General features: G+C 45.6%; 6 protein-coding genes across 6 annotated transcripts; 2 read left to right on the forward strand and 4 right to left on the reverse strand.

Moving 5' to 3' along the window:
• Window positions 1-510: 510 nt before the first annotated feature.
• ACHE_70711A (GTP cyclohydrolase I) lies at window positions 511-1116 on the reverse strand (the record flags this gene model as incomplete). Its single annotated transcript, XM_043283073.1, has 2 exons — window positions 511-816; window positions 874-1116. The coding sequence occupies 2 exons, from the start codon at window positions 1114-1116 to the stop codon at window positions 511-513; spliced, it is 549 nt and encodes a 182-aa protein (XP_043140390.1).
• Window positions 1117-4974: 3858 nt separating this feature from the next.
• Window positions 4975-5527, reverse strand: ACHE_70712A (uncharacterized protein; the record flags this gene model as incomplete). The annotated part of the gene is made up of 3 exons (XM_043283076.1): window positions 4975-5159; window positions 5227-5307; window positions 5368-5527. 3 exons carry the CDS (start codon window positions 5525-5527, stop codon window positions 4975-4977), a joined length of 426 nt encoding a protein of 141 aa, XP_043140391.1.
• A 2873-nt stretch (window positions 5528-8400) lies between these two features.
• Window positions 8401-10461, reverse strand: ACHE_70713A (uncharacterized protein; the record flags this gene model as incomplete). The annotated part of the gene is made up of 1 exon (XM_043283077.1): window positions 8401-10461. The coding sequence occupies one exon, from the start codon at window positions 10459-10461 to the stop codon at window positions 8401-8403; it is 2061 nt and encodes a 686-aa protein (XP_043140392.1).
• Window positions 10462-13226: 2765 nt separating this feature from the next.
• Window positions 13227-15497, reverse strand: ACHE_70714A (uncharacterized protein; the record flags this gene model as incomplete). The annotated part of the gene is made up of 1 exon (XM_043283078.1): window positions 13227-15497. One exon carries the CDS (start codon window positions 15495-15497, stop codon window positions 13227-13229), a length of 2271 nt encoding a protein of 756 aa, XP_043140393.1.
• A 3173-nt stretch (window positions 15498-18670) lies between these two features.
• On the forward strand, window positions 18671-23768 carry ACHE_70715S (uncharacterized protein; the record flags this gene model as incomplete). The annotated part of the gene is made up of 15 exons (XM_043283079.1): window positions 18671-19733; window positions 19786-20001; window positions 20050-20078; window positions 20133-20340; window positions 20444-20631; window positions 20683-20915; window positions 20973-21418; window positions 21467-21541; window positions 21593-21802; window positions 21854-21925; window positions 21985-22286; window positions 22340-22654; window positions 22703-22919; window positions 22973-23141; window positions 23198-23768. 15 exons carry the CDS (start codon window positions 18671-18673, stop codon window positions 23766-23768), a joined length of 4314 nt encoding a protein of 1437 aa, XP_043140394.1.
• Window positions 23769-24407: 639 nt separating this feature from the next.
• On the forward strand, window positions 24408-26373 carry ACHE_70716S (uncharacterized protein; the record flags this gene model as incomplete). The annotated part of the gene is made up of 6 exons (XM_043283080.1): window positions 24408-24444; window positions 24495-24722; window positions 24774-24934; window positions 24985-25092; window positions 25143-25487; window positions 25537-26373. 6 exons carry the CDS (start codon window positions 24408-24410, stop codon window positions 26371-26373), a joined length of 1716 nt encoding a protein of 571 aa, XP_043140395.1.
• Between the last annotated feature and the right edge of the window lie 1381 nt (window positions 26374-27754).

The raw sequence follows: 27754 nt of genomic DNA on the forward strand, positions 1-27754 counted from the left end.
GCGTTTGCAAATGTCAGCATCCATAGCCATTATTGGCTGTGCTCTCAGGTGTCAGCCGTTGCTAGCCATCACCGTATTGAAGCCACATGTTGGGCTCAGCCAATACTTATTCTTCCCTTTTTCTCACTGCCGCTATTGGATGAGCTCTGGTTGGGTACAGATGACTATGCACGAAGGGTATACAGTCCAATATCTGAACCTAATTACCTTAAAATATCATTAACATGTTGTTAAGGGCTAATCCCGCAGCGCTAATATCTAGCTATCATACAAGGGGTTTCGTTAAAGAGAAGAATGCATGTCCGATCGGACAGCTTTTATATATAATAATACGTTATGCGGGTTAGGTAGCCAGGTGAGCACCCCGATCATCCCTCCGAATAACATATCGTTTATTCCACAGGCGCAGTCTGTGACACATATACAGCGGTTTCAGTAGCTAGTTCTTGGATACAAATGACGCTACTGAAACAACACCAAAACAAATCAATAATCAAAAATCTTGTTATATTACTGTCTCACATTGAGTAATGTATTAAACTCTTCTCTTGTCTCTTGATCATCTTGTAGAAGTCCAATCCTGCTGCAAGTGGTGGTCATCGCACCTGTCTTTTGTATTCCCCTCATCACCATACACATATGAACGCATTCGACAACTACTGCCACACCCTTGGGCTGTAGCACTTGGTTGATTGCATTGGCCACTTGTTGTGTAAGGCGCTCTTGCACTTGTAATCGGCGAGCGAAGATTTCTGTGATGCGAGCCAATTTTGAAAGACCCAGAACGTGGTTATTGGGAATATACCCAATGTGTATCTTCAATGTGTCAGTCAGGCCACATATAGAATGTAGATATATTAAAGATTGACAAACCTTTCCCATAAAGGGTACCATATGATGTTCACACATGCTGAAGATCTCAATGTTTTTCACAAGAACCAGATTCTGGTGATCCACCTCAAAGATAGCATCATTGACGACTTCATGGATATCTTCTGAGTATCCCTTGGTAAAAAATAGCAACGCTTCAGCATATCGGTCGGGGGTCCTAACAAGGCCATCTCGTTCTGGATCTTCTCCAATGTATTGCAAGAGCTTTTTTGCTGCTTCTGCCATTGCCTTTTGACTCTCAGCGTCGTTTCTCTTGATTTCGTTTCTTTCACCTTTGCCAAGGTATTTGCTCTGTATGACGACTTGTATTGGTTAATAGGTAACTTGGTTATCATTCGATTGAGGACTTTAGACAATATATACCTTGATCTTCCACATTTGTTCCCCTTTCTGCACCGTCGTTTTGAATTGTGGAATTGATTGTCATTCTGACATTGAAGAAGAGAAACAAAAGATCAATAAATCAGTGCTAGATGAAAACCAAGCTGGTTGTAACGGTCTCACGCGATAATCTGTTGGTAGACTATCTGGAGAAATTCAGGCACGAGAAATGAAAGGGAAAAAAAGGCAGGCCTGTCAGCGGCGAGCCATTTTGTGTGTGCAAGGTTTTAAGCGAGGCTCAGTGAACTACGCCAAACAGGCCAAAGTAATCAAACATTGTATATGGCGGGTGAGTGTTCATGTTCTGTTGACACTTGTTTGTGTAACAGTATGAACCACCTAGCTATATATGTGAGTGCAATACTAAGCCTATAAACTTAGTATCCTAGTCTTTTTAGACTGCACCCTATAATTGTGGCTGTGACAGTTTGTGATGACCATCTTGAGCAATGTAAAATTATTTTATCAACACTCAGTTGCTAGCAAAAATGGGCTTCACCAGCATATTGACCAAATTCATGGAAAATTGAAGAAGTGGGCGGGGTAGCCCCTTCAAAGGTTGAGATTATTATAGCAACACAAGCTACATTGTTTGAATGCCAACTGATGTATACTTGGTAGCTATCCCCCATAGGATGCAAATTGTGTAGGCTTCGCCTGCTCCGCCCACAACGTAACTATAACCTAGATGAGGTGACCGCATCGTGAAATTTCGCTAGAACAATCAAGCAGCTCTAGGTTCAAGCGACTAGAATAAACTAGTCTTCTACTATATTCAGCAACCCTGGGATTTGAGAGATGATTTATCATATCACTAATAGAACTTTGGGCCGTGCCATTCATGGTGCCGTTATACCTACGCTTTCAGTAGTTATCTTCAATATTCATTCGTGTTTAGAAGGTGAGGTAGTAGGAGGGGTAGATTTTAAGATGCCATGGGGACTATGCTACATATAATTTCGTGGACGGTTTAGTACCATACAAACACAGTTCCAATACCAAGAATTTTTACGACTCTAACTACATCTATACAGTGTAAATAGTGTATATTGACCTTTTCTCTCTCTCTCTCTAAATAAAGCAGCGAGTATCCAGGTACGAAGCTAATATTACAAATGAATATGCTAAGCGGGCTTCCTCTTCTCGATATTTCCTCTGCTCTTTTGTGACTGCATCTTCATATTGGGGATTAGAAGCCGTTCTACAAGACCTTAAATAACCCAAATGATTAGAGTCCCAATATGCTGTGAGATTTTCTGATCCTTACTATCATGTGCGGGGCTTTTGTTTTGTGTGGGGCAGGTGATCCAACACCTTGTTGGGATCGGCTCGATCCGGGCCCGTATATTCAACCAAGGCATAGGAGGCAGCCATTCCCAGCTCCACTCTCGACCAATTAAGGCGAGAAACTGTTTGCATAACTAGAAAATAGCAGCTCACTATACCCCCAGGACCATATGACAGTCAATGCCAATTCTTTCCGTCATGCAATACTGTTAAGGGCTCAGCCCGCAGCGCTAATAACTAGCTATCATACCAGAGATTCCGTCAAAGAGAAAGAACGGATCCCCGGTTAGGCAGCCTTTATATACCAAAGTATATTATACGGGTTAAGGTCAGGTAACCACTCCGATCATCCCTCCGAATAACATATCGTTTATTCTACAAGCGCAGCCTGTAACTGTAGAATGGCACTTGGCAAGATATAGCAATCAATATCTTATGTGCTATCAGGTAGACTGACGTCCCCTACTTACCTTGGCTGCCCAGTTCGTAACTTAATGCAGCCAAGTCATATTCATTGGAAAGTTTCTGCTTCTAGAAACCGCTCTGAATAGGATTAGATGATTAGTCTTGGGTACATCTACTGCTATTCGTGGTCAGGCATTGATTTATATTTTCCAAAAAGTGGATATGTAACGGCAAATACACAGCCTTTCCTTGACGTATGGGGTTCAAGGCTTTCTAAAAATTGCAAACGCGACCCATCCGCCCTCCACCCTCACTCTCCGAAATCCCCCATGAAAAAGGAAAAGGACTAACTATAGTTATATACTAATAGAATTCTTTCATCAATTGACCAAAATCCTTCATTTCTGTTGCTTAAGAAGTCATCCTCCCCCTTGGTCCACATAGCCTTTTTTGATTTTCCCTCTCCGTTCAAACAATTCATCCTGGCCTGATTTTCATACCCAATGGGATCATAGGTTTTCTATTCAATGAACCCAGAGGACTGAACCTCAAGAATGTATCCAGAAGCAATCTCATACTTATTTAACCACATTTCTTACCGGAAAACTGCCTCAGCAAGACGACCATAATCCAGCATACGAAATTGTTTTTAATAGAGTTATTGAAGCGCCCCGCGAGTTCAAAAACCATGTCTCAATCCAGGAAAGTGGCATTTGTTCAACTGTTATTACAATTATGACTCGCTTAAGTAAGACTTACAACCACTATGGCGGCGTCGATAAAGTCGAGCTCACAAAGGCGCTGACAGACCTGAATAGTGAAGATATGTAAGTTTAGGCGAGGCCCAGAAACCTGAGCTCTAACAAGTTGCAGGTGGATTCCTCCCCATATACGTTCATGCCCAGAACGCTGGTATTTTAATGCACAAGACGGGAGAAACAATATGTGTTGAGTCCTTTGAGTTGTCACCTCGCAATACGACCATTATTGGAACGCTAGGTCACCTCAAGCGCAATTTTCCAGGCCCTATGCTCGCCATGGATCTAGCCGCTTTTAATGAGACCGGTATCCTGGATACCATAGCCTCAACCATTGCGAAAATGAGCGAGCAGTCTGTCGCTGGAACAAAAAGCAAGGTGCACAAGGCTGGACAAGAGCACAATGAGGGCTGGGATACCACGCACCCGAAGATAATCACTGAGCTATTCATGTCTTTTCTGCGTCCGATGTGCACCAATATTGAGAAGTCACAGATACAGAAGAATACCCGTGAGGAAGTGATGTGGCTCAATGCACGCTCCCCTTGGAGAAGATTCCCTCTCTGGCTTTTTACACATGCCGTCCTACAACTCGTTCTCCACCGATTGTCCTTTGAGTGGGTAGCAAGCGACCTTTACAAACAATACATGGTAGTGTTCATGAGTACCATAGTTGAATACTCTTACGGAACTGCGCCTAGTGAGCATGTTTATATAACGAATGCGAAGGTCGCTCGTCGCTTGCTCAAACCGGGAATTTCACATGACCCTCCTTGGTTCCCTCTTGTTCAATGAACCCTGCATGGAGCAAGTGACACTGTCAGAAAATGTTGGCAACAGGTAATGGCGCAAAAAAAAAACTTCAACATGATATGCTCCCCCTGAAGAGACTGTATTTCGGACAAGATACGCTCGACCAATTCATTGAGAAGATCCATAGACAGAAAGATTGGAATTCCCAAGTATCAGTTGAATTTGCACCCCAATCAAGCGTTGTCCATTACTAACAAACGGACCTTCCAGCTCACATAAAACTCACCAATCCGGATTATGATGTCCATAACCTTGTCGCTTTTGAGTGACCTGCTGACAATTCAAAAGTACATTGTAAATGTCTTTCCCCAACGCTGTTTGAAACCAAAAAAAACTTTAATTACAGGAGGATTGAGTAATTTGTGTGTGTTAAATTCATGTTGGACTAGATAGTCAACATTTGACTTCTGAGGACAAATCCAGTTCAGTGAATTTCAGCCTAAACATATCCCTGTCCAAATCTCTTCGCAATCACTGCCACGACCACTGCAACAACCACAGAAAGTACCACAGCAAAAAGAGGGTACAAATTTGTCATCGCCATACTTGTCAAGCGAGCAAAATGTCCACCGGCTGGAGTATACGCACCGAACGCAAAGGCTTGATACGCAGCCGCGGCCGAACCTGTAGGGAGGGACATATAGTCAGGCACTTGCATTGTAGACTGAGGAGTCCAAAACCAGTAACAAACCTGCAGCAATTCCATCAGCTGTAAATCCAAGGCTCAACAAGGCTCTCAGAAAAATAGCAAAAGTAATAACCCCAATGACTTCTGTTTGCTATTAGTATTGCATATGCCATTTGAAAAAGGAGTGGGTGGTTGAATGATTACCGGGACGTGAAAGGAATTTCAAAGCCTTCTTCAGCAGGTCCCAGAAATTGTCCTTGAACCAGTCGAATCCGGAGACCGCACGACGATAAAGCGAGGACGTTCTGCGCCAGAATCCTCTAGTAAGGTTTCTGCCTGCAGAAAAGAGGGTTGAGAAGACCATGTCTGGTTGTTATGGCTTCGACGGAGGAGGCTGGGAGAGAAGAAGTTGACAGAAGGATGGACAATTTGTGGGAAAGAAGTTACTTGTATGTTTACAGAATCAAAGGGTGTGAGGGCTCAACCCTCGACAAAAGGAAACAAACAGTGGATGCATACAATGCAAAGGCAGACAATGGCTTATGAGACAGTGTCAGAACACATGAAGAGGGATGGAGGTTGGAGGGGTACCCTCATGTTAATGTTACATCTAGATCCTAATGGCTGATACTGTGACGGCTCAGCTCAGCTCAGTGCCTTTATTGACATTCACCGTCAACATGGCAAACAATGCCATGAGAGCAATCAAGACAAACAGTTGCTTAGCGAGGCCACACAACCATATAAGACTTCTTTGTGTAATTAGACTTTCCTCTTCTTTTCCTTTCTTCTTCAGATTCGATATTCTCGTCGATGGCTACAGTAGTTTAGATAGGAATATCAGTTCGTCATTACCTACTTTTCCGAGCCCGTGACAATATAAATAATTCAGATAATCCTTAACGTTTGGGGTACATATTTTGTTGTTGTAATACTATTCTACATAAATTAACTACAGCGATTGAGAACAAGAGGAAAGCCTATTTACACTGAGGTTTGTGTGGCCTCGCTAAGCCCCTGTTTGTCTCGATTGGTCTCATAGCATTGTTTACCATGTTGGTGGTGTTTGCTGATAATTACGCTGTACTGAGCCGTCACAATCTTCTGACACTAACGATTCCTTTGTTCTCTTAAACATGCGCCGTCAGGTTACATTCTGGCGAAAAAGAGTCCCTCTCTCAGACAAAGTGAGTCCTATAACTTACATCAACATTAACAGATATTTCTCAACTATTTTTCAATCTCCACATCTTCCTAGAGAATGTATCCAGTGGCTACAAGACTGTTGAGAAGGTGGCATGGAATGCTAGGATTACCCCGACAGTCACCACCGTCCTGGTACCGAGACAGACTACGAGAAGAGTTGCATGAACGACGAACAGCGACTACACCGTGGCAGAAGATTAGTGAGGCCTCCGACGTTCTTTTTTCTATCAGCAGAGCGAGTTTTGATGGGTTCCCCATCCGCAGGCTGCCTTCCATCACGGGTCCTTCGCATGTGTTAGTGTATGCGTACATGTTAGCCAAGTATACCTCACGCTGGATGTTCTACAGGGTAGCCGCAATGCTTTGCCGTGCTCCACAGTACAACCTGGTGCGAGAGGTGGTGAATCCTACCAGGGATCATAAGCTCGATGAAGTGGCTTCTCGTCACCGGATTGACCGTGAGCAATTCAAGAGAGTCAGCCGTCAACTGCGCCGAATATGGCCTCTGTTCCCGTAAAGATTTTTAAGTCCAGGTCAGATTGATTTTACTTGATCTATGGGTCGAGAAAGTAAAGGGGTCTTCCATCTAAGTGCACTTGTCAAACCAAGTGGTTCTCTGCCGCTTTAGATCTGGTGAACTGGAGTCTTCTAAAAGAGGGGAAAAAGAAAGAGAAAATTACAAGAAGAAATGCATTGTTATTTTTGTGTACTCAAGCGAAGAAGTCCGTCTATGTGTATCATCGCTTAATTACGATGCTTGTTACGATGTCATGGGTACTATCGTGAGTGAATAGACGAAGAACTCTGACTGGGAAACCCATTTATTGTAAGACCTATTTACAGGCAGTCTGGCGGCGATCAACTAGTTACAAAAGAATATTGCCATAGAAAAAGTCAAAAGTAGTGCGAAATGCATAAAAGAATGGCATCATCCTGGGGAAGAAATGGCTGGCTGAGATTCAAGTTCGACCAGATTGCACTTGCGACTGGTAGCCTTGGCCTGAGATGGTAATATTATCAACAAAAAACTGGAACTTTGAACACCCCAGCAAGAAGCTCGACGAAGTGAGCAGGTCATTTCAGGTCCTGGTCCTGGCAAAAGAGGAAAACGCCTTCTGCATTGACAAATGCTTGGAGCAAGTGTTGGTTTGGCAAGCGATATCTTTCCCTCGTCACGGCAACAATCAATGGTGACCTGAAAAGACATATTTCAGCCATATCATCTTAATGAATCACTTATCCCACTGTTGATCTTAGTGTTCTAAATGGCAAAATGCCTTCAAAAGCGGAGAAACCTATTACTTTTAGTTATAGAAAAAGCGCTCTGACATGCCACAGCCAGAGCTCATTGGCTGTTTTTCCCAACTCGAAGACACCGACTTATCTTGGCATCTGCACATAGCCACGAACAAGTCTTCTCTTGACAAGAGATCGGTGATAGCATTGATAACTTTGGATTCAAATTATTCATATTCGTCCCGGCCAATCTTAGTCTATTGCTATGTGAGAATTGTTCTGCCGCCTGTAAACAGTTGGAAGTTACTGATACTTATTTTGTCATTATGTACTGTACTGTCCAGTCCGACCCAACATATTTTCTCATAGATGCTCTCATCAGCTGCCCCCATTTAGCCGCGTCAATAACCACGGGCACTTCCTTTGGTTGGCCATAATCCATGCATTTTTGCGTACATCGGCTTAGCTACGACTAATAGCTTCCCACTCCACAATGTACTATCTAGTTCAAGCCTCGGGATTCGTCTACGAGAGATTTGGCAGTTCCATACTATGGAAATCCAAGTTTCAAAATGTTTTGGGTGGCCGACCTTATCAAAGTTGATAATACCATTGTGTTGGTATAGTTTGATAGTATCAATTGAATCCAAATACATTCTTAAACACACGTCTTATCTGTAACTTCTATCTCTTCTACTAATAATCGCCATTGCCATCACCAACATCATCCTCAGCGCTCCAAACAGTGCCCTGTGCTCCGTATTCTCGAGGAACAGTTACCAATCCATACCAGCTTCAGTTCAGGTGAGTTGTGTTGAATAATCGGTTTCCAGTGTCAGTGGTTCCCTTGCCAGTATACTTATTACCTGACAGACGAAGCGCGACAACAGTAAGCTCTGTGGAACGTGCGACGGCACGAATAGGGCTGCAGCCTCTAACAGCCTGGTCCTGGACAACCCCAGCAACGATAATGATACGAACTGCGCTATCTATCTCTCGGATGTGTCGCACGAACTGGACCATCGACCCACCACTGTTTATCACATAGTCGACCAGGATGACGGTAACGATGCCCTCAAGATGCTCCTTCTTCATGTCCTTTGGTTCTTTGGCGTGGAGGAATTGAGCCTTGGGGAAGACCTTGTTGACGCCGGAAGCCATGGGCTGCCCACCGCGCATCAGCGGCACGATCAACGTTCGCTCCTCTCCGAGCAGCCGGTATCCAGCGATATCTTTTTTCTGAGGGTGGCGCATAGTGAACTCCTCGACATTGATGAGCTCGACCAGATATCTTGTGGCTAGATAAGATCCGGCCTTGCTATGAGCCTTTTGCTGGGGCGGTCCGCGGATATTGTCATCTCGCATCAGAGTACTCAACAACTTGGCCGCGTTGCTATCCGTACCATGGTATAGTCGTAGGCCACCAGAGGACTTGTAGGGTTGGAAGATTGAATCCTGAAATGACTTCTCTGTGAGATTGACAACTGGCAGTCTCACAATGTCCAGCCGCGGCGGCGACAAATCATTTGGTAGCAAAGCCTGGCGAGCTTGCAACCCATCATTCACCATTGCAGTCAACAAATTGTGCTCCATGCTCTTACTCCGGCTTTGCTGCTCGCCAACTGCAACAATAGCCTGGTGAGCAGCAATCATCATCGGCAGGTCGACAGGGCTATCTCTGAATGCCCAGGTATATGCTGCATGAACTCGCTGTGTACGGGTAACCAAGCTCTCTTTGACTGACGGGGTCACGACAAGCCCGTCTGTAATTCGATTCCCGCCCACTACCTTTATAACATTGGAGAGGCCTGCTTTCTCCATAATCTTCTCCCACACACGGCGCAGTCCACAGGTCATGATAATGGGGCAAACATGGTTGTACCTTCCCGCTTGGTGCAAAAGCGCGAACATTTGCGGATAGAGCTGTGTGTATGTGGCTACTTCTTCGCAGATAGAGTCAAATTCATCGTCCATGGTTGACTCCTCATATAACAACATCGCCTGTCGAAATGCGGTATACGAGTACTCTAGCGGGCCTCCAAACAGTGCGCTTAACGGATCATCTTCGCCTTTTGTCTCCTTGATTCTCTTCCAGAAGCGTGCACCAGTATCATCCGCGGCGAGCGTCTTATCAGCATCGAAGAAAAGAACAGTCTGCAGCTCATCATAATGCACAGAGATGGTTTCATCAAGAAGTTGCTCGGCAACTGATTTATTGTGGCTCTCATCATGACGCTGGAAGTCACGAACCAAGATCGCTAGCTTACCCTTCAAATTCGGGTAGATGGTCGCGAAGAGAATGTTATTTTCACAACAAAGACCACGTATTTCCCGAATCTCGGTCTCCTGCCAGCGATGCAAATGCTGGATCGACACAGTCAAACGTTCTTTCTCGGTATCTTCTGTCCGCTGTTTCGCCGTCACTTCCACAGGTGTGTTGACGTACAGGACGTGTGTATAAGTCTTTAAGTCTGCCTGAGTACAAACCCTCAACGGCTGTTCGCTTGCTTCATCATCCCAGAACATAAAATGCCCGGTCACAATACTGACGTTGCTACTCTGGGCGCATGCCGACTTGATCTTGTTGATGGCAAGTTTGCGAATCTGGTTTTTCTGGTGCTCATCTAGCTTCTTGAAAGCGTTGAGCCCACCAACAGTCACAGCGTTGATTACCTCAGACCCTTCAAAGTACTGGAAATCCGACTCGCCCAGCTCCTGCTTGAGTTGTTTCATCAGGTATGACTTGCTGCAGCCGGACACGCCATACAGCCCTATCACTCGGGGATCAGCTGGCGCGATGTCCACATTCGCAGGAATAGAGCTGTCGGCAAGCTCAGGTGAGATCTTCGGCTCCATCTTGGAAGGTGAGTGCAAGTTTACCGTGGAGGTTCAGGTAGGTGGGTTAGGCTAAGGAAGTCAGGTCAGGGACTGGCCGCAGTGCAATATGATGACAGGTATAACGTGAAAAATTTGGTAAACCGGTCAATCCTTCAAGTGTTAGATCGGGAGTTGGCTGCAATTGAAGGTGATGACATCTGAAGCCCTGCAAGGTAAGTTATGTAGAGAATGATAACAGAGAACTGATCCCTAGAGTAAGCAAAGAGGTGGGAGAGCTTTGTCAAAGGAAGCTGCCCTGTTGGCCTACGTTGTCTAGGAGATGGTCTCTCTTTGTGATGGCTCAGTGCCTCAGTGAATGACATCGACAAACAATCCGCACCTGAGCAAACAAAGAAAAGCACTTAGCGAGGCCACACAGCACTGAAATAAAGCCCCTATTTCCATAGACAGAATTCCTCTTCCTTCCTCCCCAGATTCGATATTCTCGTCTTTGGCTACAGTAGTTTCAATATCACTTCGTTAATATCTACTATTCCGAGTCCGTGACACTCTTTGACCACCTTTTATTAAATAAAATTCTTCAGGGGGCAAGCTATGGTTCTGTTTGCTTCTAGAGTATGTACTGTGGAATTAGGAAAGAGGATTTCAGTGAACAGGCTCACTTGTTCTATGAATCTGTTGGAGTTCCTGTTTCAATGCTGTCTTGTTACTGGATCAGTACTGTATTGTTCTATCACCCTGACCACACTACTACCATTTTAGAACTAGATTTGATTCATGTATGCACATAAAAGGGGTCACTTGGCTCAGGGGGCTAAGAATCACGACAAAACTTGACCTCGTGTAATGGGCGTATGTCTGTCTCTGCAATTTATCTTGAATACCACTGAGTCATCCTGTCGCTCATTACTGAACACTCCTGTGTGGACTTGAAACAGAAGCCCGGCAAGCTCTTTAGATTCAAATGAGAGGGACGGGTTGGCGGTTTCCATGTCGTAAATTGCTGTGCTTTTCCGGTGTAGTTTGAACTATGACTGCCTTGTGGGAGAGTCGGCTCGGGAACCAGCCATTTCAAGCATCGATCTTTTATCGAATTCATAGAGGCAAGTGTCAAACGTGACGGGCCTGTACTTGCGCTATGCAAAACTCATGCGCAATCATAAGGATGCAAAAGTTGAGCTCTGCTGATATGCCACGTTTGAAATTCCTTTGGGCGGATACTCTCTCTGTCCATGATGGTTTCTAACTGCCAGGAGGACCCTATCGGTCGATTGACGCATGGAAAAGACATGTTTCTGTGAGTGCTAATCTTGATGTTCCAGGCACCAAGTCCTAGGCCCTTTCTATTTTTTTTTTTTTTTCCTTTCTTATGGGAATCAACAGTAAAATAGTGGAACACTAATGTGTCTTAAGCATTAGGCGCTCAGAAACTATCAGGCATTGAGTGATGACCAACAGCGTTAAAATTCAGATGAGTTAACAAAAGACCCTCATGAACAACATGCACGGTCGAGCCATTTAGCGTATGCAAAATTTTCTTCATTTCTTGGCACTTTTTCACATCAAACACACACATGTCTACTCCAACTTATTGATTGCACTCTATTTGCCATATTATACTCTTTTTAGAATTAATAAAGCCTTTAATATGCCGAGGTAACTCATACATATAGATTTCTCGGTGGTTAGTTTGCTCACTTCTCAGAAAATATCATTTTCCAGACGAACCCCCCAGCAATGCGGCCCTTTCCTCTCATGGTCTACCTGCTGAAACACGTGCTCGAATACTACGTCTTATGCTGCTTGGATGGAAGTTCCAGGATATAAGCGAGGAGTGTCAGGTTTCTGTCCGTACAGTGTACAAAATGCAATCCAACCTACTCCGATATGGCAGTATACGGCCCCCCCAGCTGCGGAAGTTAGGCCGGGCAAGGAAGCTGTCAAATGCGGATGAGGAGGCTCTCTTTGAATATCTCTTGAGTCAGGGTTGGCACCAGCAGGATGAGCTCGTTTGGTGGCTATATAATGAGCGAGGGGTGCATATTAATCAGTCAACCCTCTCCCGCGTATTCAGACGGCGTGGATGGACTCGAAAAGAACTCCAGCGAATATCATTAAACCGCAGTGATGAGCTCCGGCGGGCTTATATTTATGATATTGACAGTTTGGCGCTCAAGATCTCATCTTTATAGATGAGTCTATCTTCAATGAGAAGACTGGTTGGCGTCATCATGCCTATGCCCCTATCGGGCATGAAGCTCGCTATGAAACTGACATCCAACGAGGCAAAACCTGGAGTATATGCGCTGCCATGTCATTAGATGATTGGCTTCCATGTACTGGGATAAAAGAAGGTTATTATCGCGCTGAAAACTTCATTCATTGGCTCCAGAATCATCTGATTCCTGCTGTCAACCAGCATGGTCATGGGCGGCCTATGGTGATAGTGATGAATAACGTCGCCATTCATGTACAAGAGGAGGTTACACAGTTGATAGAATCATCTGGCCATATAATCCGTTATCTGCCTCCATATTCGCCTGATTATAACCCGATTGAGTTGACATTCTCGGTCTTAAAGGCATGGATGAAGCGAAACTGGCCCTTTTATCGCCGTACATGTCAAAGCTATGGTGAATTCTTGGAGATGGCTATTAGAGATAGTCGTTGCGGTCGATATGCTAGGAGCCAGTTCCAACATGCTGCTGCAGGCGTGTATATTGAAACTGAAAAGCTTGATGAATTTCGTCGATTTCTAGCTGACTATGAAGCCGAGCGAATAGTCAGGTATATCGCATAAATTCCGATCCTTCAATGTCTGTTTGATGGCCTAGCTGACCCAAAGTGGCAATAGCTTGAAGCTCTTCCTCATGAGCTTCTTTCTGACGCCGAACATCACGTTTGAATGCCTGCAGCTCCCGCTGAATAAGGCGAGTGAAGCCATCTGAGATGCCTGCCTTTATAGCACGCTGATACATGGGGCTGGCGTCATCCTCCATGTCCTTTAAATCCTGTATCGTCCAATCATTTTGAAATACAATTTCCTTCACTTGATTCCACTTCTCTTTTTGGCGTGGATTTGGCGTGTTGACATTCTTCCAATAGAAAAAAGACTCAAGCAGCTCATACTCATCTGTTGTCTCATCAATTGGGCTAGAACGGCGTTTTTGGGGTGCCCGAGAGGCCGCCTGAGGAGTAATTGGAGCGCGAGGATATTGCGCTGCAGGATATTGGCCTGAAATAGGCATCATTGGCCGGGGAGACTGGCCATGGCTGTATGGCATGGCTGCATAGTGGGGAGGCATGTACATCAAGCGTGCATGTGCCAGCTCATGCTCACGTCGTTCTTGCTCCATACGCCTTCGCTCATTTCTCTCCTCCCTGCGCTCCTGTTTTTCCTCCAGGGCATCCATTTGATCATACATACGAGCCTCCAACATCCGCTCATGCATTTGCTGCTGCATTTCAGCTAATCGCTCAAGTGATGACTTCGTTTGTTGGATAAAAGTTTGGCGGGCTGGTTGGCGGGACTGTCTATTTAAAGCACCCTGATGCTCCTCCCAATAGCGAAGCATTTTGACCGGAGGATTTTGAATAGTAGCTTCACCATTTGATATAGCATTTGCCCATGCTTCATGCTGTACAGCAGTGATATTAAAGTGCTTTGTACGCTCGGTTGGATCAGAAAAGCAGTAGTTATCCTTGTTTGTGCAATTTGGATCGTGACAACGCCAACGGTCCATCAACTGGCGTTGAAAGTTGCCAGCAACACGAATGGTATCAAGCCGAGTACTATGCTGCTCTTGCAGGCGACTTGATCGATTTTGGCGCTTTTTTGGAGGGAAGGAAGGGGGGGAGCTCGGTATGTCTGAAGAAGGGGGCTCTGGCTGCCGTGAACGCTTCGGTGTTGGTAAGATGGCATCACACTGGACATTTATATCGAAATGGGCTTCAATCATGCCTGTCCGATGGCGACTATGGTGTTTATCTATAATTGATAGTATATGGCTGCCGTTAGCAGTGTCAAAATCATCAAAATCATGGTGGGTGGTGCCACCACGCCCAGAAGAGTGTTTGACGGTAACTCTCCGAGCCATGATTTGATACTCTTCCTCTCCAACCGTTGGAGCAATGGCACTTAGAAAGGCCTTTTCAACATTCTCCATATTGAAGGAACGGCGCTGACTATCAGGCAAGCTCTTCTTCACATATGGCTTCTTGTTGACGCGAATATTCAGGATGATGCCTACAGGATAGTCTGCAGCTCTCATGGCATCCTCTAATGCTGCTTCCAAATCTGAAGTCTCAACTTCTCGAGGCTGCCGTTGTACGCCTTCTGGATAGCGGCGCCGGGCTTCATCTAGAACACGTCGTCCAATAAGCTCTCTATACTTCTCTTTCGCATCATAGAGCGCCCGGGCAGAGGCCTCCTCTTCAGTATCAACATCCCGGTCATCTATGGAGGGTAGATTGTCATCCTCATCAGCACTCCCCTCATCATCCATTTGTCCACTTTCTTCGTCTTCTGGACCATTCTCATCATGATCCTCATTCACCCCTTCTTCATATACTTCCTCTTCATCATATGAGGCCTCTGATGCCTCATCTGCTTCAGTGGTTTCAGGCTCAGTACTCGTAGAGGCAGCCCTACGGTGCAAGGCTTCCTTTTGAGGTGACGCGTTGGATTTGGCTGCAGATGATGGCTTCGGCTGGGCATTTTGCAGTGCAAACTGCACTCTTTTTCCAGGAGTAGCTGAACGGCGTGCCTGGGGGGTTGTAGAGCGTCTATTCGGAGTTCTTAAACGTGTTTGCGGCGGCCCAGGAGACGCATCGGCTTCTTCATTTGCACGTGCAGCTCGAGCGGCAGCTGCTCGTCGACGCATGGCTGCAGCTTTAGTGGCAGCAGCACGAGGAACATATACCCCATTGGTATTTTTCCTCCCTTGATAGCCTTCCTCCGGAGGGGGGGATATGCGAGGAATGTGCGTTTTCCGAAGGTCATATACGCGTTGGGGGGCTGGCTGCGGTGTTCGGGAGGCTCGCTTGGGTGGCATGGCTGATAGAGAATATCAGGTGTTTGAATAGCTTCAGATTGGACAAATTAGGCAACTTGAGCTCTTTAAATTGTGTGTCTAACGGGGTAAATGAACTAGAGAGTATACATGTGTATGTTTGGCGCGAAATCGCGCCAAGAAATGAAGAAAATTTTGCATACGCTAAATACAGTGAACATTTGTGGGTCAAGTGTCAGCAATAAGCCAATTACATTGAAGGCCCCTACTGATGCGGAGAGCCGGAATTGGAATTTGCAGATCACTTGCTGTTCAACAAATGGCAAACTGTTGAACAGCCATAAAATCTTCTGGGTCCAATAAATTATCCACTGCTCTACAATGCTCACAATAGTATGGAATATCAGCACTAATTCTGGGTGGTTTGCATTACTATGTTCATATTCAATTGCATTTGGAAAGAGTGCTGTTCACAACTTGTTACTGGACATTTGATGGATGGAATCAAACAGAGATCTGTGCGAATATAAGGATCGAGATTGCCAATCAGAATGTAATTGTTTTTTGAGCACAGTGGTGCAGTGATATGAATTGTCTTACCAAAAGCACACAGATTATCTTTCAAAACCAAATTGAATAGTATGCTAAAGACATGGACATGGTATTCTCAACAAAAAAAATAAAAAATCAATAGCCGGTAAATGACCTGTTCTGTATCCAACAGGTAGTTAACGGTACTTGACAGTGTATAATACCAGGGTCTAGACCGGAACCTGGAAGGTTCAATGCAAGCTCACCTCACCAAACATAGCGGCCCATTGAATTCGTATTCTGTCAACAGTCACCTCTCTTCTCTTCTCATCTCCGCGCTGAGCCACTGCAGAGAGCCTGGTGCCTTCTGGAGCTATCTAGGGTCAGTTTGACAGACAAGGCCCCACAGTAGAGGTATTCATTTGTCACCTCTACCCTTGCTTATCATTATGCTACAACTTTGTGAAATTGTGCTACCAAAAGTCCTCTTCCACATCCAACATTGCAGGCTAACCCGTACTTTTTTAAGGTTTTTGAAGTGGGGAGATTACAAAGCCTAGTATAAGATAGCTGGGTCATCTCTAGGAAATATGCGATCTGGCCCAAATAATTTCATTCAATACTTGCTGTTATATTTGTTGCTCTGTCCTAATAACCTCATCTACCTTGCCTATGGAAAGCGCTATCGAAAAATATTAATGGAGCGTAGAACTCCAGCACCTTGCCCCCTCGGGTCGGTCTTTGGCCTGCTCCCCTGACTATCAGCTCGTGGCCTCACACTCTGGGAAGGCTATCATACTCTTGGATTCTAAGACAGGAAGGAAGCTTCATACACTTCAGGGCCATTCTGATGATATTAATTTTGTGGACGTTTCCCCAGAGGGTCAGATTGTGGCCTCAGGTTCTGCTGATGGAACTGTCGGACTCTGGAATGTTAAGACAGGCAAAGAGCTCAAAACTCTCCAGGGCCATTCTGATAATGTTGGATCTGTGATCTTCTTTCCAGATGGTCAGATAGTGGCCTCAGTCTCTGACGATGAGACTGTCAAACTCTGGTGTGTCAAGATAGGCAAAGAGCTCCGGACCCTTCAGGGCGATTTTAGTTACTTGACAGAAATGGTCTTCTCCCCAGATGGTCAAACGCTAGCTTTATTTGGTTTTAGCAGAAACATTTACCTTTGGAATGTCAATTCAGGCGACGATATTCGAACCCTCGAGGGCCATGCTGAAGATATTAATTCTATCGTCTTCCCCCAGATGGTCAGAGCGTGGCCTCTGGTTCTGATGATGGAACAGTCAGACTCTGGAATGTCAAGACATGTGAAGGAAGCGTGATTAGCGTTCATACATTTGAGATTTGGTCTGTGATATTCTCCCCTGATGGTCAGATGGTGGCTTCAGGCTCTGGAGACGGGACTGTGGGACTTTGGGAGAAGAATCCAGGGGAAGAGAAGAAATCAGAACAACGAACACTCAACGGCCCATATTGGTATGCAGTTAACTCCTTGGCTTTTCCCCCAGATATCCCAATGGTGATACCACGTTTTGATAATGAAAGTGTTATGGCCTGGAATGTCAAGACATGCAAGCCTGCTTACAGGGATGATTTCGAAAGATATTTCAAGACCCATGACTGTATACATATATTTGTCGAAATGCTGAATCCATTCTAGGCCTCTCTAACTCGTCGTCCAGCCATTTTCAGACGTACCGATTACCCAATCTTTTGATAATGAGCTCTTATCATACCAGGTCGAGAGGTGATACTTACCCGCAACAATGATGAATGGTGGGGTCATTCATCCTTGTGAATTCACCCCCTGGATCACTGTGACCCATTCATGGCCTCCAGGCTGTGATAAGTTTGCACTGGAACATCGGTCCACATTGGTGACTACCATGCCTGTAGAGATAATGCCCATCATCAACCCTGTCTCACCGAAGTTGTAGATATCCGATTCCGCCACGCCATACTTTGCAATAGTATTTTGTACAAGCGCAAACCATCCACAATTTAGCTTTGGATCGTCGCATAGAGCTCTCTTACAGTCGTGTTTTCGGAAAAAGCGCATATTCAGTTGCGGTTGTCGCTTTACAAAGTCTGAAGCCCAGCGCTGCCGACGCATGGCATGTGACAATCTCGTGCAATAGAAATATATTGGTAGACTATCTGACGAAATTTTAACATGGAGAGAAAAAGAAAAGAGGCAGGTTTCATCAACGATGAGCTATCTAACGTGTGTGTATGTGTGTGAGAGAGGTTTAAGTGAGGCTCAGTGAGTGTCCTAGCCAAACAGGCCAAAGCAATCAAACATTCTATACAGCAGTCAAGTGCTCATGCTCCGTGACACAGGATGCAAACAAAGGAGCGCTGCATTCCCTGCAATTAGGTGCTCGAACAAACAAAATTATGTCTGGTGTATTTACTTCTCTCTTTGTGGTTTGGTCCTTTTACCATGCATAGGACCACAGTGCGTCTCTCCCTCAATTTTTTTTTCTCCTCTCTCCATCGCCTTCCTGTTCATTTCAAATTTCTCAACCATTCAACCATCTTAGCTCGAGTCCCATCCCCAGACTCACGTTCGCTTGCCTATCTGGTTTCTAGAGTTCGCATTCACGGAAGTGAGCGTCAAGATTCAACAAATAGATATACTCAAGCTGCTGACACTAGACGCAGGTCCAACATGGCATCCCAGAAACCAATGCTATCCTCGCTGCTTTTACGAACGAAGCCACCAAGCCACCTAGAGTATACCATTGCAGTGTCGAGCATCTCCAGCTGGAATCTGGACATATTCCAAGACGAGTCCAATCGCGACTCTATCTTGATGCATGCTGACCGTGTTCTGTCGCGTCTCCAAAAGTTATTTGAAGGGTTTCAACAGCAAAACTTGAGCCAGGACGTCTCAGAAAGACTTGTTCGGGGCCTGGTTCTTCCACTCATCCAGGATGACGAGCCGCTGATTACAGTTGACCAAGCCTTTCCTTTGATTGGAGCTGCTCTCCCGTCCGTTACAAAATCATCATCGTCATGTATCAGAGAGGTTGCGAAGATACTACTCGACGTTGATGGTCTGCTTGATCGACTACTTTCGCACGAGCTTTATATTGCGGTGCTGAAGGCATGGTTCTCATCGAAGAATACCCAACTGGACAAGAAACTGGTCAAGAGATTCACAGATAAGCTGGTGGGAATGTGTGATAATTGCACCAGTGACCATGGTATCCAGGCAGCTTGCCATGAGTGGCATACGGTCAAGGCCCTGATGGAGTCTTTAACCACTCTGGCTCATTCCATTGAAAACGAGGAAATAAAACAGCATCAGAAGTCCCGAGATATTCCTCTTCTTGCTGGGATGAGAATGCTTGACCGAGAAGATAAGAAGACGCATCGAGCACGCCAGGCAAAGCAGAGAGAGCTCAGTGTCCCCGAGCCCACCTTGATGCAGCTATCGTTGCTAGGAATCAACAAGCCTGAGTCACTCCGAGCCCTTCAAATTATTCAGCAGGAACTCGAAAGCGAAAAGGCTATGTCGATCTTACGCACTGTCATCGATACCTACCCTTGCCGGCTCTGCTGGGAAACGGTGACTGGGAAGTCATCACTGTCTGTATACGATTTCAAGGTCTCCGAGAACACAAAAGGCAGCAGCGTCAAGTCTGACTTATTTGGGAAGCGCATTGGACTTTGGAAAGTTCTGCTGACGGACCGGGCATTCAAGAGCTCTAGGAAGCTGGCACGCACAGGTACGAGTATACCCAATTCAAATTGAGTGTTTGATTTCCTTACACAATATAGGATCCTTTGATAGGGTAGAGCGTAAGCTCAGGGAGCTTTCTAGCGGTCAGTGGAAAGGAAAGGACATATCGAACCGTGTTGGCACCAAGAAGCAGAGACACGAAATGCGAATCCCCATTCTTCGGGCCATTGTCACACGGGAGTTGTCCATATTGTGGCAGATAGACGTTGGCTTCTATGAGGAACAGCCCTGGGAGAGGCAGCAAGTCGTGAAAAGTTAGTGACCACTGCCTCGGTTTCTCTCTATATATCTGACCTCTACAGTCTGGCATATCGTCGATTCCGAAGATGAGGTTCGTCCGAAATCAGTCCGCTCATGTTTAGAAGAACACTGACATGGAAAATAGATACCAAACACTATTTACCAGATCATCTCCCTTCAGCAGGCCTATACTACCGATGATGTCCAGATGTGCTGCCAGCGTCCAATTCAGCAGTCGGATGGGAGGTTTTTGCCAGCAAAATTTGACAACATAAAAAATAACAGGAACTATTTCCGACCAGAGCCCGCTCCTGCTCCAAAGGCAGCAAGCAAACAGCTGATCGAGATGTCAAGTAAGTATACTATTTTCATGTTTAACAGCCATCAAAGTACATCTCTAATCGCTGAACGCAGACAAATTTTACAGCCTCACTGAACTATTTCTGAAAAAAATAGTCCATGCTACTGGCACCGAAGAGGTTCCTTTTGATTTATCTCCGGAGAAAATTGAGATTGTCAGTCATTTCAATACCTCTAGTTTGATTCTAGGACGAAGCGGGACTGGGAAGACTACTTGTCTCTTATTCAAAATTCTTGCCAAATATAGGGCACAGTCCATGTCGGAAGGACCTCCTATTCGACAGGTTAGTGAAATTCCTCAAAACGAAATCTATCATATCTAATAAAGAAAGCAGCTTCTTCTGACGCGTTCGCCCTATCTGGCTTCGAAACTACAAACCTACGCAAGGAGCTTGATTCGTACTCAAGATCACGGCAAGCCTCTCATGGATACGAGTGGCAATAATGACGGTCTTCTTAGTGAAGAAGAAGCTGGCAAACCGTTGTCACTATTTTCTCTGGAGGATAAGAGCTTTCCATTTGTCTGCACATACGATCAGTTGCTGCGACTTCTTGACAATACCATCCAGTAGAGTTCTTCAATCTACAATTGATGTGAGATATAATGCTAACTGTGTACGTACAGGAGGGTCGACCGCAAGAATTTTCTTCGTGGCGAGAGTTCAAGCTTAGATATCGTTGCCAAAGGATCGAGAATGGTGGACTTTAATGTTTTCAAAATTGAGTATTGGACTTGTCTGGCCGGCATCATACCATCACAGTGTTCACCAGAGCTTTTGTTCTCAGAAATAATGGGTGTCATCAAAGGCTCGAGCTCAACTGCCATGTCGCTGGAATGGCTAACTCGTGATCAATATCTCTTGAGAAGCTACAAGACCTCTCCAACATTCTCTGGTGAGGCTGACCGTGAGCGGATGTATGCAGCATTCGAGCGCTATGAGAAGCTGAAAAAGCAGAGGAATGAAGTGGATGAGCTAGACCGGGTACTTGGGCTGTTGCGGTCTATCAGAAATGATCCTGGTGTGGGTCAATTGATGCGTCAGGGTTTCGAAGAGATCTATGTTGATGGCAGTATCTCTTTGAATTTTGAAATTATCATCACATGCTAACTACAATCAGAGGTCCAAGATTTGCGGTGCCTAGATATCGTTCTGCTGCTGAGCTGCGTTTGTGATGCCCGTGGCGTTCATCTTGGTGAGCAACGAGCTAAAATGATTCAGATGGTTATTTTGCTGACTTTGTTAGCTGGTGATACCGCACAGTGTATATCAAAGGATTCATTCTTTCGTTTCCCCGAAATCAAGGCCGTTTTCTTCGAGTACTATGACTCTGTTGCCGTTGAAACTGGCCAACCGGAATTGGCGAAGCCAACACAATTCTCGCTAGCGAAGAACTATCGCTCTCATCAAGGAATATTGAGTCTTGCTTCGTTCACGATGCAAATGCTGTGGAGCGGTCAGTGCCTGCACAATATACTACGATACTGACAATACTGACTTTCTTTAGGGTTTCCCGACGCAATTGACAAACTGGAGCCAGAAATAGGTCAAGTCGGGGGTCCACGACCAATGATTTTTGGTAATTTCCACGCAAAATTGACATAAAAAAACAATATAGCTTACACTATTTTTCAACAGCCGGCTTTGACTCTGGGATCCTCTCTGCCAAGATGATCGGACTCGTGAAGCTCAATGATAAGGTTGCAGACTTTGGTGCTGAGCAAGTCATTCTTGTCCGCGATGATGCCGCAAAAGAGCGACTGCAGAAGCATATTGGCGAAATTGCGCTTGTTCTCACAATTTTGGAGGGTAAAGGTATGGAGTTTGATGATGTCCTTGTTTATGACTTTTTTAGTGGAAACGACCTTGGAAGCAGCTATCGTTGTCTTCATTATTTGGCTCGAGGAGTGAAAAGCCAATTTGATTCTCAACGACATACCGTCAGTTCTCTTCTTTTGGCGTTAGAAGGGCCCAGTTGCTAACTAACTGACAGGGTCTATGCTCCGAATTGAAACACCTCTACGTTGCAATCACCAGAGCTCGGAATCAACTGTGGTTTGTCGAAAGCAATGAAAATAGCGTAGACCCGGTCCTTCAGGCACTTCGCGCCAACGGAAGTGAGCAGATTGTTGAGGTGGTGAAGCAGAAGCATCCGGATGTAAGGAATCGCAATCAAGTTGCTAGCGTTAAGCTGGTGCATTTCCAGGTTGCGGAAAAGGTCAAAGTTTTAAGAGCCGGTGGCTCGGTTGATCCTGAGAAATGGATCAAGCGTGGCGCGCACCTCCTGCGTCAGAAGAACTTTCCCGACGTGAGCTTTACATATTCTGACTTGCTAGTGAAGTGCTAACTTGAAAAGGCTCTCTTCTGCTACAAGAAAGCCAGCTACAAGAAAGGAATCACAGAGTCCCAGGCTTATCTATATGAGCAGCAAGGAAGAACATGTCGCGCGGCAGGGGACCTTGATGGCTACTCCGATAATTACGAAAAGGCCATTGAACTTTTTATTGAGATATGTATGATTCGAGAAGCTGCAAGCTGCCTAGAGAGTCTCGAGAAATACGAAAGGGTTGCCAGTATGTACCTTTCAGGATATTGAGTTAATGAGCGGATGCTTACGTTGACTTAGGGCTATGGAAGGATAACGGCCAGCACCTCAAAGCTGCCTTTTTCTACGAGAAGGCGGGTCTGTTTGTGAGTGCCGCACTATCCTATGACATGATCTGGGAATGTGAAGAAGCTGTAGAGGTTTTGCGGCGTGGTGAAGTTTTCGATGAACTCATAAAATATATTCATCGGTACGCCATTTGATTTATTGCGTCTTGTATGTGCAGTTTGCTGACTGTTGCTACAGGAACAGCGCAAAGATCTCTGAAAACACCATTCATAGATACTCGAGACTTTGCAACATTCTTCTAAGGCAGGGACGTATCTCTCCAAAGCTGCGGGCCAAGACAATCGACTTGCTCGGCTCTGATATGGACAAGGAACAGTTTTTTCGAGAATTTGAATTGTTCGACAACCTCCGCGCTTTGTATGAGTGCAAGGAGAGATATAGTGACCTGTTCAACATTTGTGTTCTTACAGGTGACCTTGTCTCCGCCATAAACGTTGCGGTGTCATACGATCTGGATTATAGCGTCGAGGAGAAAAGCGTCGAGGCAGTCTTCCACTATGTAATGGCGGAAGCCGTCTTTGCACGCAGAGGCCTAAGCCAAACGGGCATCAAGCAGCCGGATTTGCTGCTCAAATGTCATAAATCACCATACTTGACGAGGCTTGCATCCCAGTGGAAAGCGGTATTCCAAATTCTTGGTCATTTTGAAGACGAAGGGCAGCCTTACAATATCTCCTCTCTGGCGGATGGCCCGGTGAAAGACTTCTTGTGTTTGTTTGTAAGTGAGCACCTTTATCTGCTTGGATAGTATTTATGTTGATGTTCTGAAGGCGATTGCTTTTGAAGGACACCTGTTTGCTCGTTCGAAAGTCTCACTTATCCCTTTGGATATCGTTATTCGAGCTGGGAATATTATGCAAAATCTAAATTCGGAGGACACTGTATTGCGAGAGGGTCTCTCACTCCTGCTTGGAGTCTTCTGCATGCCTGGTTCGGGTCGGAAGACGATTTATCTCCCTTGGTCGCCTTTGGCTGCTGAGAGTTCTGAGCAAACGACGTCGTACTTGTTCGAGGATCTGATTCGACGTGCAAAGGAATGGATTATCCCGAAATTTCCGAAGATAGTTGCTGTTCTTGACGATACATTGAGCAGACTCTGGAAGCTAGATACGCACAAACGATGCATCTACTTCATTACCAGAGGTAAGCGACGTGAGGCCTTACAAAGCACCTTGCATAGATTAATACCTACATTCAGGCAATTGTCCAAATAAGCTGAAAGGCTGTCAATATGCGCATCATGTTCCAGATATCGAATATTGTACCTCGAGATTGAATGTCAGTAGCGGCATTGCTTCAAAAAAGGGCGCTGGCTAACCTGTGGAAGGTGCTGTTGAGAATATGTTCGGTATTTTGTCAGCTCACGCCACTTTTCCTCCAAAAGATTATGGACGATGACTTCCAAAAGCGATTCTTGGGGCGCAGTAAGTCTACTAAGATACAGGCGAGCGTTTTGAGCTAATATTGCACCAAGGGCGGCGCTGGTTAGAGAACCTGATTGAAGAATTAACAGTCGTTACGTCTTTCGAGCAATCACCCGAAGCAACAGTCCTTGCGCAGTTGCACATCCGGACCAACAGGCAACTTGCCGCAACTGCTTTCTGCTTGGAAGAGCTTGTGTTTTATCGATTGGCAAAAGAATGGACCACTCGTCAGAGCCTTACGATGATGCTTGAGCAAGTTCATTTGGCTCGTTTTTTGGGTAGGCAGCCCTGATCGTGCATTGAGGGTAAAAGCTTACATCCAAATCCAGACCCGCAGATTAATGTACGGTTCAGTCGAGCGTTGAATTATACGGTCATGGATACCATACAGCATCAAGAGGTGGACAATGGCCTGGAAATTGCCTACCATGCCGTGCTCTATGCAGAGGGAATTCGCAATGCAATGGCATCGAACAATTTTAATATTTTCGTGAGTCAAGTTGTCCTGTTAATATGGAAACAGATACTAACATACACAAGGCCTCGCAAATCGGAGAATTCCTGATACGCATCGAAAACATTGATATCAACGCGCTTCATGCATATGAAGCATTGATGTCTGTGTTCGACTTTACGGCTACATATTTGGTAACTTTAGCAGCACTGAATTGATGGAATTGAAGGCTAATCAATGATAGCTAAGCATGATCAACCCCGGAAATGCAGTGGCCATCCCGTGGTCATGGGCAGCACTGCATCTTCCAGCGATAATGCATGCTCGAAATGCGAAGTCTGGAGGGGTGCCAGATCAAGCATTCTTTGTTTACGGAAGCTGTCTCCTGCACTTCACCGCTGGATTCTGCAGGATTGTTGGCAATCTGGAACGAGCGATGAGTCAGTACGGCGTCTCTTTCGGCCGTACGCGTCCGGCTGCCTTTATTAGAAAACGGAGTTATGACTTCCTTGCTACCGTTATCCTGAACCTTGGTAACTGGCCGCTTCCGCTGAGGGGATTATCTGAAGTCATAAAACAAGTTCAAGCTGTAAGTTGATTCGAGGGCTGTTGGTTTAATGGTACTAATGGATTGGCAGACTTTACCATCCGCTTCTGCTTCAGGAGCTAGCTTCCTCAAACAACTGCAAGAAGATCTCTTGGGCTCTTTTCGCTTGTACAATGGAAAGGACAAGATTTGTGTCATCACGCTTGACGACAAGGCAACTCAGCCCTTCTACCTGAGCAGCTTCGTTCAGAAGGGAGCTTGTGTGACTAAGCTGAGCGACATACTCCAGAAGTTCCAGGCAATTGCTAAAGCAGCAGCTGCGTCCGATGAAAAGTGCCAGAATATGAACAAATCCGAAGACAACGAGCACATGGGTTTCAACCCTGATACTGTGGTGTATCTCCAAAGACGTTGGAGGATTATACTAACCAGGATTCACGACCAGCGTCGTATTCGCGAAACACTCCACGGTCAGACTCTGATCTCGATACAGAAAATATGCACTACAGTTTTGGATGGAGAACGGGGAACTCGTACCTTTTCTGATATCTTGAAGATACACACCAGAGCTTTCTTATTTACGCAGGGTATCAACATCCTCATAGAGATTGACAAAGCCACTAGGACCATTAGGGCCATCCGAGACAGCTGGAAAGAGGCTATTGAGCGTCCCCTCACAATGTCTGAGATCGAGGTGTTGGAAAGAATCACATCTCAGATTGGCGGCATTGAATCTAAACTAAGTCTTCTAACAGATATGTGGTCCCTCCACGGTCTCAAGAAGTATATCCTGTGCATATCACCCGAGGAGTGGAAGGTCAAGGGTCGTGAAGCTGTGCACACTCTCAAATTTATCAAGTACGAAGTCGATGCGGTGAAGACTAGGCTTGCATCTACCTCGGATTCGGGAGCTTGGCATGAATTTTGAGTTAATTTGCCTGTATCTACATCCTGCTACATGTACCTAGATTGTTCTCTGTACTCCATCATGTAGCATCTTGTGATTGTTTGAATAGAAAGATTGTATGAGTCTGGAGTTTTCCAATATATCTCAGTCACTTGTCCACTGAAGACGTCCCACGCATCAACAGAGCATATAACGGCAATCCAGGCAGATAAAACACAACAGACAAACAGAAAAACTTATCTGTCTGTGTTCGTGGATGGGACCATGCGTGGCATCTTTCTGTGAGTGATTTCGGAGGTTTCACATAGATCCACGTGTGAGTAAACGGTGTCCAATAAGCATATCTTGATGGTTAATAGTGGGTGGTAAAAAATCGAGGTAGTAAAATGTAAAAAGACGCTCTAGTAACCACTGGATAGCCCTTAGCGAGTTTTGTGAAGTCTGAAGGGGACGAATAGATTGGTGCGGCTATTTATTATTTATGATTAATTTAATCAAGTTTATCGTCTATACTGAGCCCTAGAGCTATGACAGCCCACGATCATGAACTCAAGGCCAGCAGCTATTCTACAATCTCTTGTCCCTATAAGTCCCTGGGGCGATACCCCCTTTCTACAATCTTTCTGATCCTTTTCCTCGCCCCAAACCGCCTGTATGCGCAGGGCTTTTGAGCACAGTGCTCTCCTTGTGTTTGGAGCAAGATGGGTGTGGCCTAGGCTGACTCTCAGCCTTGGGCTACCCTCCCTGCTACCCCTCTCCTGTTCTAACTGCTTCCTCCAATGCTTCCAGTCCCCATTCGTCATCTCTTTGGGTCCTTTCCGCCGTCTGCCGTAGGTGCGCCCGGGGTAGAGCTATGCTGGTGCTGGCTAGGAATCGCAGCAGCGCTCTGGTAGCTCTAGGCTCACCTAAAAGTCGTCCTTGTGGATATTCTTCTGCAGTAGTGGGTCTCATAACTCCGTCTGTCTCCAGGTCCTTGTAGAGCCTGTTTCGTTGGTGTCGCCATTCCCGACATTCAAGGAGAAGATGGTGTATTGTCTCCCTTGATATACCGCATCCTTCACAGGTTGCATCCTCCTGGACCCGGATCCGATGTAGGTGTGCTCCTATGGCTGCATGTCCTGACTTCAGTTGAAAATAGCGGCGTGCTAGTGCTTGGGGGCCATTGCCGCTGCAGGGTCAAGCCGCCAGTTGTTCTGTGGCCTGTTCGTTGACCTTGTTGGGATCGCTGTCCAAGCACCTTAGTGAGCCATCTTTGCCTTTGTTTTGTAATGGCTTCCGTTCGGGCTCTACAAGCAAAAGCCAGGGAGATCTCTTTTGGACCCGTTCCTGGAGGCTTGCCAGCTGCTTGTTTTGCCACCTGGTCTGCTTTTTCAGTTCCTTCTACCCCCGCATGTCCCAGAAC

The sequence above is a fragment of the Aspergillus chevalieri genome, chromosome 7 (genome assembly GCF_016861735.1).
Source record: "Aspergillus chevalieri M1 DNA, chromosome 7, nearly complete sequence".
NCBI classification, from domain to species: Eukaryota; Fungi; Ascomycota; class Eurotiomycetes; order Eurotiales; family Aspergillaceae; genus Aspergillus; species Aspergillus chevalieri.